General features: G+C 39.5%; 1 protein-coding gene across 2 annotated transcripts in view; it reads right to left on the reverse strand.

The window, feature by feature from the left end:
* Positions 1-15,685, reverse strand: part of dgcr2 (DiGeorge syndrome critical region gene 2) — a 28,810-nt gene extending 13,125 nt beyond the window's left edge. Inside the window, exons 1-2 of one of the 2 annotated variants that reach the window (XM_041811016.1) lie at positions 15,281-15,685; positions 1,140-1,172 (exon numbers count right to left, since the gene is read on the reverse strand). In XM_041811016.1, the coding sequence (XP_041666950.1) occupies positions 1,140-1,172; positions 15,281-15,362 (115 nt within the window). In that variant the 5' untranslated portion in view covers positions 15,363-15,685. The remainder of the gene's footprint in view (positions 1-1,139; positions 1,173-15,280) is intronic. The other variant, XM_041811017.1, reaches the window with a different exon arrangement.
* Positions 15,686-16,037: the final 352 nt, after the last annotated feature.

Consider the following 16,037-nt stretch of genomic DNA (forward strand, 5'->3'; position numbering starts at 1 on the left):
GCAGACATAGCAGCCTCAAATAAAGGCCCATACAGTATAAATTCTGCAGATAATTGAAGCCGATATTTTGGCCGCACAGATCACGTGTTATCTGCCCATACTAATACCTATTCTACCCATAATGCCACTTTTACTACATCTGATGCCAGCATAGAGGCTCCAGGACTTCAAAACAACACAGGGGTGTAAATATTCTGCCTCTCACAGGAAAAATGATGGATATACCATCACATCAAGAAAGTGTTTTGTTTTCAAATTGTCGCACTTCTATCAAATCAGTGGTTAGCATGGGCCAGTTCCCAAATTTAAAAATCTCATTATGGACAAAAACACTGTATCAGAGATCACAGCATACAAAGATTTTGCAAATATTCTTCCACATATTCTCAGCAGGTAACCATTTCTGGTTACCTGCTGAGAAAAACAACCTCACACATGCCCCCAGAGATACTACTTATCCAAAGGAAAAACCCCTTAATTCAAAAATACTGAACATGGCTGCGTGAAAAAATACATCTCCTGTCAACCTGATAACTCTTTGTCCATGTCAGCATACTGAGACAGTAAAGTAGGACACAACATCAAACCGGTAGCATAGTAAACAGGAAAGTGACTGAAAATACATGGGTCAATAAATTCAAAGAAACCTACATATCCAGACAGCTTTGAATACAACAGCTAGACTTCTGTAAACATGTCTTCAAGCATACTTCAGTTATGAGGGTGAGGGGTGAGGAGGAGCCTCATTAGACCTGCAGGAAAAACACACAGCATCATGTATGGGCGTTTTGTCTGTTTGTATCCTTCAGCATCGCAGTCTGTTAAGTGGGTCTCCACAGCACATGTGATTAACATAAAAGATGCCTTTAGATCAGAGCTGCCTGCATCCTGTTTTCCTCATGTGATATAGGTCTATAAAGCAGCATGAGAAGGTCCAAACAAGGCTGAAGTTCACAGAATAATAGGGTCTTATTGCATGTTAAATTCATTATAAAAGTAAATATTATAAGAGGATTTAAAAAACCCTAGTACTTTGGGGCTTTACGGTAGATAAAGGCTGCTGATAACCATTTACATGTCAGGGATTCTAACAAAATCACTACACAGATACTACACTAACACATACGCTGCTTGCTTACCTGACAATAATCTTGCCAGAGCTACCCGTGGACCTGAAAAGAATAGAAACAATAAGAGTGACTATCCTGTTTGAGCTGCTCATTAAGTGTCCCCACAAGAAAATCTATTGTTTACACTATTCACATTTCTCTGGTATTTATCACTGATCCTGATTTCTCCAGTTGCTCAGCCAGCAGTGGGCCTATGCTACCCACCATTTGTTTCTTGGACACAGGTGGTTATATTTGCCTACAATAGAGCTAGACCACCCACTCACCTCACAAATATGGATGCACTATTTTTACTTGAAAAAAAAAGAGGCTGGGAGCTATTTTGAGGGACTATTGTTTTGTGTGTACTAACAAGTCAGATGACTTTAACTCGAACAAACCAGACTGTCAGCTGTGATGACCCCACACAACAAGACCACCACCCACACTGTGGAGACCAGACGGTAATTATTGCCTGCCTTTGTTTGCACATGAGTTCTGACCCCTTCACAAATGGATGATTCGCCTGAAAAAACAAACAAACTAATGTGGGCATTTGTCTGGAAAGGCTCTCAGGAAAGAGGTACTTCTTACTACAACTGTAAAGCCTCGACAAAAGCTTTATAAAAGAAAAAAAAAACATTCAGCTGCAGAAATATTACTTATCTAGAGAAGGCTGTTATGAAAAGGTTTCAAATAAGCATTATCAGGTTTTACTGACATGACTGTGCCAACATCCTGCTGACCAAAAAGACCAGATGTTAAAAGTGAAACTAGATGAACAAAACCTTAAAATGTTTTTTCTTCATTAACTAGGGGAAGGGAAATGATAAATATGGTAGTATATTGTCACCCAGACCTGTGTAACAGTTACCTAATCACTGGTGCAAATATTAACATTTTAAACAGTACAGCGCTAAACAGCTGCCTGCAGTGTGATTGACCCCGTCACCACTTCATGACTCTTCAGGGTGTTGCTTGCAGGGATGAACCAGTACCACATCATCCAGACCAATTACAAGTACAAGTGCTCACATTTGGGTATGAGTTCTTAATTATACCAATTCAGGAGGAGATCAGTGCATGGTTTTCATTCTCCTTTACTTTTTTCATCCTCATTTATGTTAAGATATCACCAAACTGCAGACATAGCTCCATTTTTGACAACATGCTTAAATAATGAGAGGTTAACACCATGCTTCAAAATAATTAGTTCAGTATTTGCAATGTTTTATCAGTACTTAGGCTTGGTATTGATACTGATGTTGAAAATAATTTAGCCATCGGCCAAAAAAATGCCTTTTCAAGCAATGCGCGTGGTTAAACTGTTAAAATCGTGTACCAAGTTAGGCAGCGCAAGATTTACAATTTACGTATAATTTTGGGAACATCCTTAGCATTTTCTTGTTCAGTTCTTTTTTAGCTGTCACACTCCCACAATACAAAAAAATTTAACTTGTGTTATCTGTAAACAGATAAGAGTTTGTCCAACAGGCTACATCTAGGGATGCACAACATTATCAGCGTGATATCGGTACTGGCAGATATCAGCATAAAAATTCAATTACTGGTATCAGCAGATAAGAAAATTTCTGCTGATATTTAGAGCCGATATTAGGCGATAAAAATCTGTCCATATCAGCTGTAAATATTGTCTGTATAAACAATAAGTTTGAGTAATTATAGGCTGAAACAACTGACTGAAGTCATGGGATACATAAGTACTGTGTTGCATTGGATCGCATCATGACTTACCCCTATTTATAATCCTTTTTTTGTTGTTGAATACTGAAATACTACTACCGACAGATGGTGGCTGCCCAACTTAAGGAATGATATAGTTAAACATTGTTTATCTTTACATAACTATTAAAACAGATTGTTTTAAGTGAACGTAACAGTGACTGCAATGCTAAGCTTGTCATAGTAATTTCCTATTATGCAGTGCTTTCAAACTAACCAACAAATGTACATCCCGGCCCACCTGTGAGATGCGAAAATGTCAGTTTCATATGAAATACTGTCAGTGACTTTCAAACAGTAATTTTACTTGAAATGCCATTTCTTGTTCAAAATAAAAACAAACCTACTGATGCTGAGAGCTTCCAGTTTTGCATAAGGTTATTTAGCTGAACCTGAAGACCTGAACTGCTTCATGAATAGACTTAAGTGTGAATTTGGCATTTATAAAGGCACTTTAGAACTCAGAACATGTAAATAAGGCCTCTCTAGAAAAGTTGACCCACCTAATAAGGCTGACCTTAATGCAGGTCATCAGTGCACTGCCAAAAGCCGACGTCACCTCTTCTTAGTTAATGCTAAGTGGATTGAGATGCATTACGAGTCTGTGTCGCTCTCCTGGGGCTGGATCCATTATCACTGGTCCCATTGAGGCTGAATATGTGTCAAACTGATGGATAACATTAGAGACTGTGTATCCCAAACACATTAGAGAGAATGTGTGATGTTAATAATTAATGGCTAATGTTTAGAGAAGAATATCTGTCTGCGAATAGACGAGGTTAAACATGTTTATGACTTTTAAAAGATGCATTTTTATACCTTTTACAATGAAAAATTGTGTGAAAATGTTAAACATTAATATCCCTTTTCTACCCATGCTGTCATACTTTATGCTTGTGCCAATATCCTATGAAAAAATGCATTTTGATGAGCTTTGAACATCCTTATCAGAGCAGACTGAGCTTTTTCCTTGAAGGTGCATGGCTGCAAAGAGATGCAACAAATCCAATCCCAAAGCCAGCTGGGGTCCTGTATATGTAAAATGTAGCTGACTACACTGTTCAGGCTGTATCTGCATATGTTCAGGACTAGAAAATATACGCTTGATTTGTGCTTCCTGATGCCTGTGGTTTGAATAGAGCTTTGCAGCCTGTAGAGTCTTCATCAGTATTCATTCTTACAGAGAACTGCAGCAGGAGAAATCCTCAAAAGTAGAATTTATGCAGCTACCACTGACTCATGATTGGGGAGTTATCAGATGTTACAATGGGAGGGCAAGAAAAAGGCCCTATCTTTAACAGCTCAGAGTTGAAATGCACTTCCCTTGTTATTATATGAACCTCCTGGTGAATGGGATGGATTATGTCTGAATGGACTGTGGGCAGCATCTGCCTGAAAGCTGATATTTCCCTACAAGATAGGGGGGAATAACTCACCAGAGAGATATTTCTAGTGCGTAGAACCGATTTAGAGGTTTTGTTTTAATAGCAAGACGAGCCTTGATGGCTAATAATTGACCACAACATGCCTAATTTCGATCAAGTGCATGGCTTTAAGGGTGGGAATGGTTGGATAACTCATGATAGGATATGTTATATATGGTATTATTAGCCATACATGACAAGATCACTATTAGAAGTGGGGTGTATCAAACTTTTTATTCTATTATCTTTAATGTGTAGACTGAGAAAACATATTTGGGCTTGTAACAACAGAATGTGAGCTGTTTTGAGCCCTGTTTGATTTCACTGGTTATCACTTGTGCTGATGTTAACATTACTAACTGGACTTTTGACATGCTTACACACACATGCACAGTTGGCCTACCACTTTATTGATGAACAGAGATGCCTGACTGGACCAAAGAGGTCACTGCTCTTTCATACAACACTCTGAAGACACAAACCCCACTGCCAACATCTGTGGTTTTGAAAAAGATTCCTGTTTGGGTCGGTGGGACAATTTTGTAAATAAATGGTCAATGCAAAGGAACAGCTGGGAAATTTTCACATCAAGGACATTGCTGCTGAGAATTGTTTATAGAAACAAATTCATTTTATAGAATACCTCTGCTGTTGACATGGCATTCTCCTTACAGCATGTAAAGGTGCTTTTTTAATGTTTTCATGAGGATTAAGATGTTTTTGAGAACATAGCAGAGCATATGATTATTATAGAGGAAAACCTCCATTTTCAAAAATACCTGCCCATAAGTGGACAAGGCCTAACCCCGTTAAGCTAGAAGCAAGTTGGATCAAGCACTTGTTGGTTTGCACACACAAGCCCAGCAAACAGAGCACACGCCTCTACACGTGTTTCATTCAACCCTTTGTAGGATGAGCAGCAGAGCTAAGTATATGGGTTGCACCCATGAAAAATTTGCAAAATCTTCTCTGCCAGTGCCTAACAGCTTATTTTGCTGGTCTTACTGACCTGTGTTTTGAGGTTCTGGTACCCCCAGGTGTTGACAATGTGGTGCTTGATTATTATCATTGGAGGCAATCGCAATGCAGAGAGATATACAGATGATCACCCCCACAGTGCGGGGTTTATCAGAGAGTACCTCCAGAATATGGGAGTAGAGAGGATGGAATGGCCTGTCAGCAGTCCTGGCCTCAACCCCGTTGAACACTTGTGGGATCAGCTTGCAGCCAGAGTGACCAACACAACCACACTAGCTGACTTGAGACAAATGCTGGTTGAAAATGTGATGCCATAGTGTGTGACCAGGCTGGTGACCAGCATGAGGAGGAGGTCCCAGGCTGTTGTGGCTGTTTGTGATTGTTCCACATGCTACTGAGGTTCCTGTTTGTTTAATGAATACATTTCTAACATGTCTTGTTACTTCAGACTTCAATCATCCAGTCCACCAAACAACACTCAATGCAGACTAAGCTGTTTGGCACTGGTAGAGATTTGGCAAATTTTTCATGGGCGCAACCCACATACTCAGCTCTGGTGCTCATCTGACAAATGCATGTTCCTTACAAATGTGGCATTATTTAAAAGGGAAACAATCAGGCCTTTCAGCGGTATAAGATTTATTGCCAAGAAGCATTGTTACAACAAAGAAACAATCTACCAGACACGAACTTGTGTGCAGAACTGTGTCACACACAAATATGTTTTTTCCTTTCTCTCTGTGTGCAAGGGTTTTTTCCTGCTATGCTTAGAGGTTATTTGAGAATAATCAAGAACGTATCAGAGAGGATTTCAGAAAGTCAGGTACTGTTCCGTGTTGTTTTAGACAGATAAAAAAATAGGCCACAAATATTTATTTTAGCATTGTGCAACAACGGCATGCTCCATCCTGCTGTGATTTCTCCTCTGTGGGAAGTTTATGAAAAGTTAAGACAACTTTGGCACCCAAAATAACTAACAAGTACCAAATTACTTCATTAACATAATTAATAAAAAGGGTTAACATGAGTTGGAAGTTTTAAAAAACATAACATGGTTTTACTTGTGCCTGGTGTTACTGCTGCAGCAGTCAGTTTATACTGATAAACAGGAAACTCATCACTGATACACCACCTAGAAAGAAGGATTCAAGTATTTTTAACTCATACTGCCATGGATCACAACCAGTGGAGCACATTTTACAGATTGACTTTAACCAGAAAACCAAACAGCAGTGCCATTCCCTGATCTGCACAAGTTTGAGCACATCTTTCAAAAAAATGGGTCCTTTTTAAAAAAAAAATTTCTGACAATTGAAGCCTGCATCATTAACAGGAGCTGTGTCATCACTCTAAAACATCTGCAGAGGCAAATCATGCACACATTACACGGCAGAGTTTTTATGACTGTAATTAAAGCAATACAACACCCCAGGATACGAGTTTTACTGCCCAACCTTAATCACAATATATTAATTCTGCAACAAGTGATATATTGAAAGCCCTCTTCCCACTGTTGTCCAACACCCTGCAGCTGTCTTCTGCTTCTTTTATCCTACTGTCTCCTGTTTTTTGGCCAGTCCATTTCTGTTCGTCTTTCCTTCATTCATGTCAAATGCTTCACCTTTAGGAGTCACGAAGCATGAAACAGGCAGGGGAATCAGTTTACATCAGTTATTTACTCCCTACATTAAAGGGGACATTCAGAGCCAGCATTCCAATAATTTTATAACATGAATCCGGATTTTAATATAAGCCATATTGTTTTGTCCCATCCTTATTTGACATGCGTGCCAGGGATTCACTCTGCTAATGAATCCTAGTAATGGGCTAAGAATAGTAAAGAGTTTTCTAAATGAAGGCCATGGAAAGAAAAAAAAACAGGATTAAACCATCTTTTATTGAGGCTAGTCCTCTCAAAAGCTTTAAATTTTGGCCTCAAATGAGTGAACGCCAGCTACCCCGAGCAAAGTAAGCCTCTGCATCTCTTACATAACCCAGAGGAAAATACAATAAAGACTATGAGACTGGCCTGACTCAGTGCCACTGAAGTATAACAGCACAGTGAACCGGCCCTGTGAAAACGCTGCTTCATCTCCAGCCACCGATGATTCATATCTACACTGAGGCTCACTGTAAAAAGCTATGAGTGGGTATGGGCATTCATTTGTTTTTCTTCATGCCTGCTTACATTTAAAACCGATACACTTCTCTTTACAGTGTACATAAAAGCACTCCAGGCAAAAAACAAGGCCACTGGTTATGTAAAAAAGTAGTTTTAGGGTTGGAAATTAATGTGTCACTCAAAACTGTTTCCAAGAAGTGGATCAGTGGAACATATAAGGAGAAAAACATAAAAGCGGTGAATGCTTAGTGATTTATTTATTCATGTAATGTGTGCCAGAGACAAAAATGATGATCCTACTGACCTAAAGCCGAAAAGTAAGCACTCCCTTTCTGCAGTTACGTGATTCCCTGTCTTCAAACGTTTATTCGACCTGACTGAAATCTCTCTGCACTGTCACACTGTGAGCCTTCTCTCAATATTTTCATTTCCTTCACTTATACTTTCAACTATTCAGACAGGAGCATGAGCAAGAGGTTGCAAAAGATTTCAGGCATGAAGCTGGAAAAGTTTTACTCTTGTGGTGACAGAAATATGCTGAAGGTCAGGCTGTTTCACCCACTTGTAAAAACAGGAAATGATACATCTTCAAGCTGCTGAGCAAGGCCAAAATGCTGATAAAAACGGACTCTTAAGACAATCTTACTGCAAGAAAAATAACATTTTCTAAACTGCTTTTTAAACACTGTCATAGTAGGTGGCTAACTCCTGCTGAAAGATAAGAAACGCCCAGCGAGAACTTCTGGCTGTATTTCAAATCCTCTACATTTGGGTCACTGCAAGTTAACCGTCAACTGCAACTGTAGTCTCATCAGTCATCTGACAGAGTGCTTAAAGATGATGTCTGTCAAAAGTTAGAGCTATTGCCATCATTTTTATTAAGAATAAGTGGTGATAATACATCTGTCAGTACTTCTAAACCCCACTGAAAATAAACAGAGTTCAGCAGACTGGTCGTTTAAGATGATGTCTGTATTTCAGTCTCTTGAGTCCTGGGCATGTCTGCAGCTTTGGAGCATGGGAGTCAAAACCAGACTGTGCTCTGTCTGGAGCCTCACAGTTTTTGAAATAGTTCAGTCTAGCCCGAGGTTTGTGGCCTTTAGGTGACCCATATCTGCCGTGCAGTCTCATGTTTAAATAGGGCTGCCTACTGGTAAGAATCTAGGGAAACAAAGTGCAGCAAGAAGCAGAAATAAGAAAGCGATATATTGGCTGTTCAGGGGAATACTGTAAGCAAAGTGATAAAATGTAATTTCCTTTATATAATGCTCAACTAATAAGAAAGAACAGACTTGTATGCAAAACTTCACTTAAAAATCCAACCTCATTGCACCATTATTTGGGATTTTTTTCTACCTAAATCAAAGACAAACAGGATATCCTGTTAACTATCATCACTGAGCTGATAGAGTCAAATAGCATAATGTTGTGATAATATAATATAGTATATAGAGGATGCATGAGATTAGCATAGTATATCAGTATTGGCAGATAATAGCTTAAGAGTGTGCAAACGTACCATAATATTTCACCTTAGTAAAGACTTAAAGGAGAAACCTTAAAGTAGGCTGGGTTAGGTCTATTTGTTCTGCTTAAATCTTCACAAAACCTTCCTAGTACTGAAGTTTTTGGTCTGAATTACAGCTGGTTTAATTTTTTGCATCTGAGAATAAAAAGTTTGTATTATTTCAAGCCTTTCTCAAGTTCGTCTCAGGGAACCCCCTTCAAAACCTGTGGTATAATTAGGAGGGTTACTTCTAATTTTAAGTGTGTAATGGATATTTAAAAAAATCTGACCTGTTTTACAAAGTGCACCACAGAGCTCACTGTTCAAACGGTGCTGCCTGTAGCTCTCAAAGAAGCAAATGAAGCTTGGTTTTACTATGACTGTTAAAAATATTTTGCATACAATGTAGAGGTCATTCATTAAAATTACATTTAAGTGTTTTAAAATTGCAGATACATCTACCATTTACTGTTGAATCAAATATTGCATGTAGACAAACGTCTACTGCAAAAGTAAAATTCTAACACAGGAGAGACCTGATGTTTACCAAAAAGGAAATTGTGAGTTGATATCAGTATCTGAACCAGGTTTAAATATCAGCATACTTACAAAGCTACTGTGCTTCTTATAGAGGCCACTGTGCTCTTGGGAAGCAAGAGTGCAACAGAACTTTTTTCTACAGCCTTCCCAAGGTCTGTGCCTCGCAATAATCCCATCTCTAAACTCTGCATGCAGTTCCTTTGACCTTATCGTTTTCGCTTTGATATGCATTGAGTGGTGCATGCTTTTCTGAGTCATGTCCAGTCAATTAAACTTATCACAGGAGGACTCAAGTCAAGGTGTAGAAACATCTCAGCAAATATCTGGAGAAATTTCAAGTGTTTTTGCAAAGAGTCTGCATACTTATGTGATATTTCAGCTTTTTATTTTTAATAAATTAGCAAAAATGTTCAAAGTTTTGTTTTCACTTAATCATGATGGGGCAGTGAGTGGAGATTAATGGGAATAAAAATGAGTTTTTTCCACTGTAGCATCAAGCTGCAAAATAACAAAACAGAAAAAGTTAAGGGGGTCTGAATGCAGTGTATATCTTTACTAGGGCTGTCAAAGTTAACGCGTTAATATTGCGTTAACTCAAATTACTTTTTATGCCGCCAATTTTTTTGTCGCACGATTAACGCATGCGCATTCTGTATGATCCTCAACCCATCCCGTAGTTTGCCAGACCAGGAAGTGGCGCCGTTGTGATGCGGTACAAGCGAGCAGAAATGGATAAAGGACAGAGACTTTTGAATGACAGGTTCAGCTTTCAGATCATGTCAGATAAGACTGAAGTTATTTTCTCCTACTGTCGACATGAACGGAGTTACAGGAAGTTCGTAGAGTCTTATATAGCCCGCACCACTCGCTGGCCATGCACACCGCTAATGCAGAGAGCCGCCCCCCTCGCCATGCTGGATTTGTTTACAATGGAGACACTCAGACAACTCTGCAGGGATGGACTCGCTATCTGGCATACCGGGCATTTCCCGGTATGCCGACGCACTTTTGGGCCAGTATGATTTATTTAGGCTATTATATCTGCCATGAACCGGCACCACAGCTGCGCAGACTATTTATATTGACTGCTGACTGGTCCGTTCACCCCTCCCCGCTCTCATCCCCACGCAGCTCCTGCTTGAAAGGGAAAGTATTCGGGAAAAAAAACAAAACTTACTAAAACAATCGACTGGAACTGTGAATAAACGCCAAATTTAAATAACAGTCAATCAAGATGCTGCAAAAGTGTCAAAGACTCTGCAGTCCCTATAGGAGATTGTCTGATGCATGGTGAATGTACAGCTGCATCATGAGGAGGAGGAGGAGACAGAGCAGCAGAGGCTGGTGTGTGACAGGAGAGCAGAGGTTAGTGAATGAGCTCTGTAGAGTATCATAATATAAGCTGAAAGCATTATTAGACTGTGGGTCTCCTTTATTTAGGAAGAAAAAAATGGTTTTAGATTAAATCTGTAGCTCTTCTATGATCTGAAGAATGAAGAGATGGTTAAGTCCTCTTAGTACACCTTAAAAGTTCTCCACTGAGACTTCTTTTACTTTGTGTGTTCATGAGTTTTGAAAAGCAGCTTCACGTGTGCTTATTGACATCATTCCAGTAAATCTACTGGACTGATGACAGGCATTTCTTACTGTCAGCATTTATTTTACATTTGGAGAACATTTTTTAGTTTGAAAGTAAAAATATGATAAATAATAGCAGACATTTTTTAAGTAATTACTTGCTTTTTCTCTTGAGCAGGGCAGATTTGTCCACCTTACTCACATCAGAACAGTGAAACACCATTAGATGTGTCTGTGCCTTACTGCTGAGCTCTCAGCAGAGACTTGACTTCTTCATGTACATGTGTGATGACGAGATCTGTTGTTTGGTGTTCAACGGCCGAGAACAGAGGAGTTAACTTCTAGAAGTCTAAAGTTTGACTCTACATTGTGGTATTATTCAGTAATGTCACATTAAGGTCAGTATCTCCATCTGTTGTGGCTTGTTGGACTTAAGTTTATCATGATATGCTCTCAGCAGTTCAGTATCTTTGAGCTCAGACTAGAGAATTTTCTGGACTTTATCTGTTGTTTTGGGTTGTTGGCATGAACAAACATTTGCATAAAGAAAGCATTTTTGTCCACTTGTGTTGATAAGGGTATTTAAATCTTAAGAGACAGTACTGATAGGTACATTTAGAACAGACAAAAAAAGTGTGATTAATTTGCAATTAATTGCGAGTTAACTATGGAGTTTGTGAGATTAATGGCGATTAAAAATTTTAATCTATTGACAGCCCTAATCTTTAAACACCTCGTGTTCAAAACAAACTATCAACTGCTTGCTACTGTTGTCATAACCTCCACAGCAAAACCATTCATTTCCAAGCATTTGCACAGTAATCCGTTAGAGGATGTTTTTATGAGCCTTCACAAGCCTACAATACTGCTTTCATGCATACCTCTATAGTGTGGTAATGAGCACAAGACACTCGCAGATAACCACTGATCCACTGTACTACTCTGTCATGTGTTTAATGATTTCCTTTTCTTTATCTTAGCATTGGCAACACTGTGTTCAATACTGCAATAATGCTGCTATACAAAGGAAACATGGTCCACTGAGGACATTCTGATCATGTATTGGACTGAGAGAAGTTGAACTACCTCCTTCCCTCGATAAAGAAAGTAAAACCTACAGCTCTTTTGCATACTGGCAAATGTCCAGACCTGGTCAAACCAAACAAAGGTTTGAACTTAAGCCTTCTAGAAAAACAAAAAATTACAGTCACCTGCAACTGACTCAAGCACATGTGAATGAAATTCAACCTCGTAGGAGAGGCCTAGTTTGCGTGGTACAACCTGAATTGGTGTGTGGAAATCAGGTAAGCCAATTATAAATGTCTGGAACTGACCAAGGCCAGGTTCAGTCCAGCGGGTGACATGGATGCCAAAATATCAACTCCTACGGCTTCTGAGGAGCTGAAGTATGGTAGTAAATGATGGAGGTGCCTTTGCTAAACAAGCACAGACTGTAAGACATGCTGTGAGGATACCAATGAGACGGGAAGTTTTATGTTCACTGATGCTCAGACTTTCTCACTGAATTATGTTACAATGAACTGGATTGTTCCTACACAGCACCATAGTGAAGTGAGCGTCAAGCTTTTAGGAACCTGAACTTCATGTGCACCAGCATGCTCCGCAGAAACACAGCTCTCTGACGCTGTGATGAAACAGGTAGAGAAGAAGCCCTGACATGAATGCCGCAGTATCCCTCCAAGTCGACTCAAATGAAAACCTGGAAATATTTAATTGAAATCATTGGTCACAGACAGCCTTCCTTCCGAAACAAGAGGCCCTGTGTTCACTAAGATTAGATAATGAATTCACCTTTGGAAGGATAACTAATTATTGCTGATTACTCTCTACAACTGAGTACAGATGGAGCCCAGAGGGCATCTATGATATGAGCATCAAACCTCCACACATCAGCAATAAGAGACACAGTGCTGAGTGAAATGCATTTTCTGGGCAGGACTCTTGTTGATTTGTTGGATTAAGCCAATTACATGTTTATCCATGACTTGAATTGATACGAGTTTTGCCAATCCACCTAACTGACTCCCATAGCATTTCTCTAGCTGCTTTAAACGTATCCAGGAAAGAGCCATGGGTGTATTTGCATTCACAACACGAGCACGGGCTTTCAATTGAGACAAATGAAGTAAAATAATTTCCGTGTTTGGTTCATAAAACACTGGCATTTTGTGTCAAACATGATTAACCCAGAGGGACTTCAGAGTGCCCGTGGAATGCTATTTTAAGTGTTTACAGTGTTTTCCATGCTGATGTTTGTACAGGGTTAATAAGTCAGTAACTGCCTGCAGTATGTGTTGCACTTTTAATCTAGGATTGTATATTTTTCGTTTTTATTCATTTAAATCATAATAACGTGATAGAAAAACCCATACCCAACCCACCCGGGCATAATAAAAACTTCAGATAGAAACAAAAACAACACTAAAAGTCTTTCATATTGCCATTCATCTTTCAGGAAGATTGCTAAAGGGGACAACCCTTACAAAATCTACAAGAGTACCTCTGAGGACTCTGAGGACAGGTGTTAATCTTTCTAACGGCACAACAGAAAAGTTTTTACACCTTAATGTAACATCAGGGAACTATTCGTCTCGCTATTTTTTGTTGTAATATTGCAAGGCGTCCAGCATATAACATAACTTTCAGATTATTTGATCCTATGATCACAATAAAAATCCAGTCCCAAAACAAAATTGTTTGAAGGGATATTAACCCAAAAAATTTCTTCATTTCACTTTGGACTGATATCCTGAAACTAATACTCCTAGGACATGACTAAGGCAGGGCAATTAAGAGACATTTAGATTAAATGGCAGTATGTCCTACTGCACTTTTCAAATCACAGAAGAAGAAATATTCTTTTGACCTGAAATATGTGACAAAAAAACAGTTTAATTGAATTTTAAGGCAGAAATTTTCTGCTCTACACATCATGCAAACATCCTAGTGTCATTTTTTCCTAGACTCATTTGCAAAAAAAAATATTATTTTCTTGTTTTGGTACATGTTTGTCCTACTGAAAATGAAAGACATAAAATCATCCCTTCAATACAACAGTTCATAACGAATTTGCGGATTTTTTCACTTTGCTTTATAGAATGATGTATTATATTAATAATCAGAATTATGGGGGGAAAAAATGCATTTTCCCCAAATCATTCAGTCCTTGACATGGCCACATAGGATGGCCATTCGTGCCGTAGGTATTTTTTCATTTCCCCTGAACATAAAGGGTTATATTTACATCAAATATCTGGGGTCACATGCAGCCTATGGATAATCTTATATCAAGTGCCATAGCATTAGGAACATGTAATTCTTTTCTGCATTAAAAAAGGTCTTTCTCCACAGCTCATCATCAAGATGAGACCCAAAATTTCCACCATCAATTTAAGATTTTCAGAACAGGAACCATAAACATGCAATTTTCCCTGTTTGTTTAATAACCAGGTCACTGGGTCCGTGGATTTCTTAGGGAAAGGGCATGGTGGTTGAAATAAGTGTTGTTTATCACTGATGTGCTCATCACTGAGGAATGAAACAATCACAATGCAGGCAAGCTCAAGCACACTATCTAAACTGCAAAATAAGCACAAGAGTTGCAATTGTTTTGTGCAATTGAGTGGGAGTTTGCTTGCAGTTTTTGACCACTGAAAATAGGGTGCAGCACTTTTATTTTTCTTACCGTGCTATCAAAATAGGCATTAAAATGGTTTGATTTGCACTGGTGTTGCATCGAAGTTTACAATTTTGGCAGCAAACCTCTCTGCCAGCACACCCATTTTAAGCCTGCGCGAGTTAAGAGATGCATCTTCATAATGTATGCTCAGATAAGTATTTTATAGCATTGTTTCCCCTTACAGCTGCATCCATATGAGGTTTAGCAATCAGGGTTTATAAAGAGGCAATGGTCTGTATTTGAGGAAAAATGGCGTCAGTTACTTTAAGGGGGATATTTTGGCTGCATTTATCGTGAAGTGTTGGTCGTTTGGTTGTATTTAAAATGGTGTTGGTGAGCCCTCTTACAGCAAATAAAAGCGTGTTAAAGTGGCGGCACTGTAGCAGTCCAGCACACTGCCCAGCGTTTGCACAGCAGCGGTTTAAAATGCACCGGAGTCCCCCGGTTTATCCAGCAGGCCTTTCCGCCTGACCTGCCGCTTTCTGCTTCCAGCTGTAATCTCTGTCCCCCCCCTCTCTTCAGAGACGTGCCCTCGGGAATGTACGCAAAGACCAAAAGACACAACTTAGATTTATTTACCTGTCCGTGGTGGGTCCGTTAGGGTGAGGACGAAGAGAAGAGAGAAGAGGACGAAACTGCTGCTGTCAGCCTTTGGCAACATTTATCCTCCATTCATAGTAACTCCTCTATTCAGAAATTTTAAAAAATATACCGAGGATCTGCACCGTCGCCGCCCTCTCCGGATTTATAACGTTAACCCCTTCTCACACTTTGTACCCATTTCTACGCATTCAGAGTGACTACTAAGAAGAAAAACACCGTGTATTTAGCATATTCGCAGCGACACAGATTGTGGTTAATCTGTCCGAGCTAACGTTAGCTAACTGGCTCTGCCGTTAACGTCGCCCGTCCTCCCCTGCTGCTCGGTGTGGAGCGGCGCTGATCCAAGATGGCTGCGGCCTCCCATCACAACAATCCTAAACATGGAACACGGGCTATCAGCTGGAGGAGCCGTCGGGGCGGAGTTTAGCAGATTACACCCAGTGTGACACACGATAACCACTGTGGATGAGTGTGTGAGGGCAGTTTGAGATTATTACGTGATGAATCCAACTCAAAATATTAACACTGGTTGTACTGAGCGGATGTCAACAACTCAGTGATGACTGATTAAATCTTACAACATCATGCAAGCTTTTGCAGGCACACTGATGGTGTAATTTCTGACAGCTACGCATATTTTAACACTTTGATAAATGGTGGCGTTAATTAATACATGTCAATTAGAGGCAACATTATCTCAAGGTCACAAATTAACATGACCGGTATCATCCAT

This window comes from Cheilinus undulatus, linkage group 17, assembly GCF_018320785.1.
Source record: "Cheilinus undulatus linkage group 17, ASM1832078v1, whole genome shotgun sequence".
Lineage (NCBI taxonomy): Eukaryota > Metazoa > Chordata > Actinopteri > Labriformes > Labridae > Cheilinus > Cheilinus undulatus.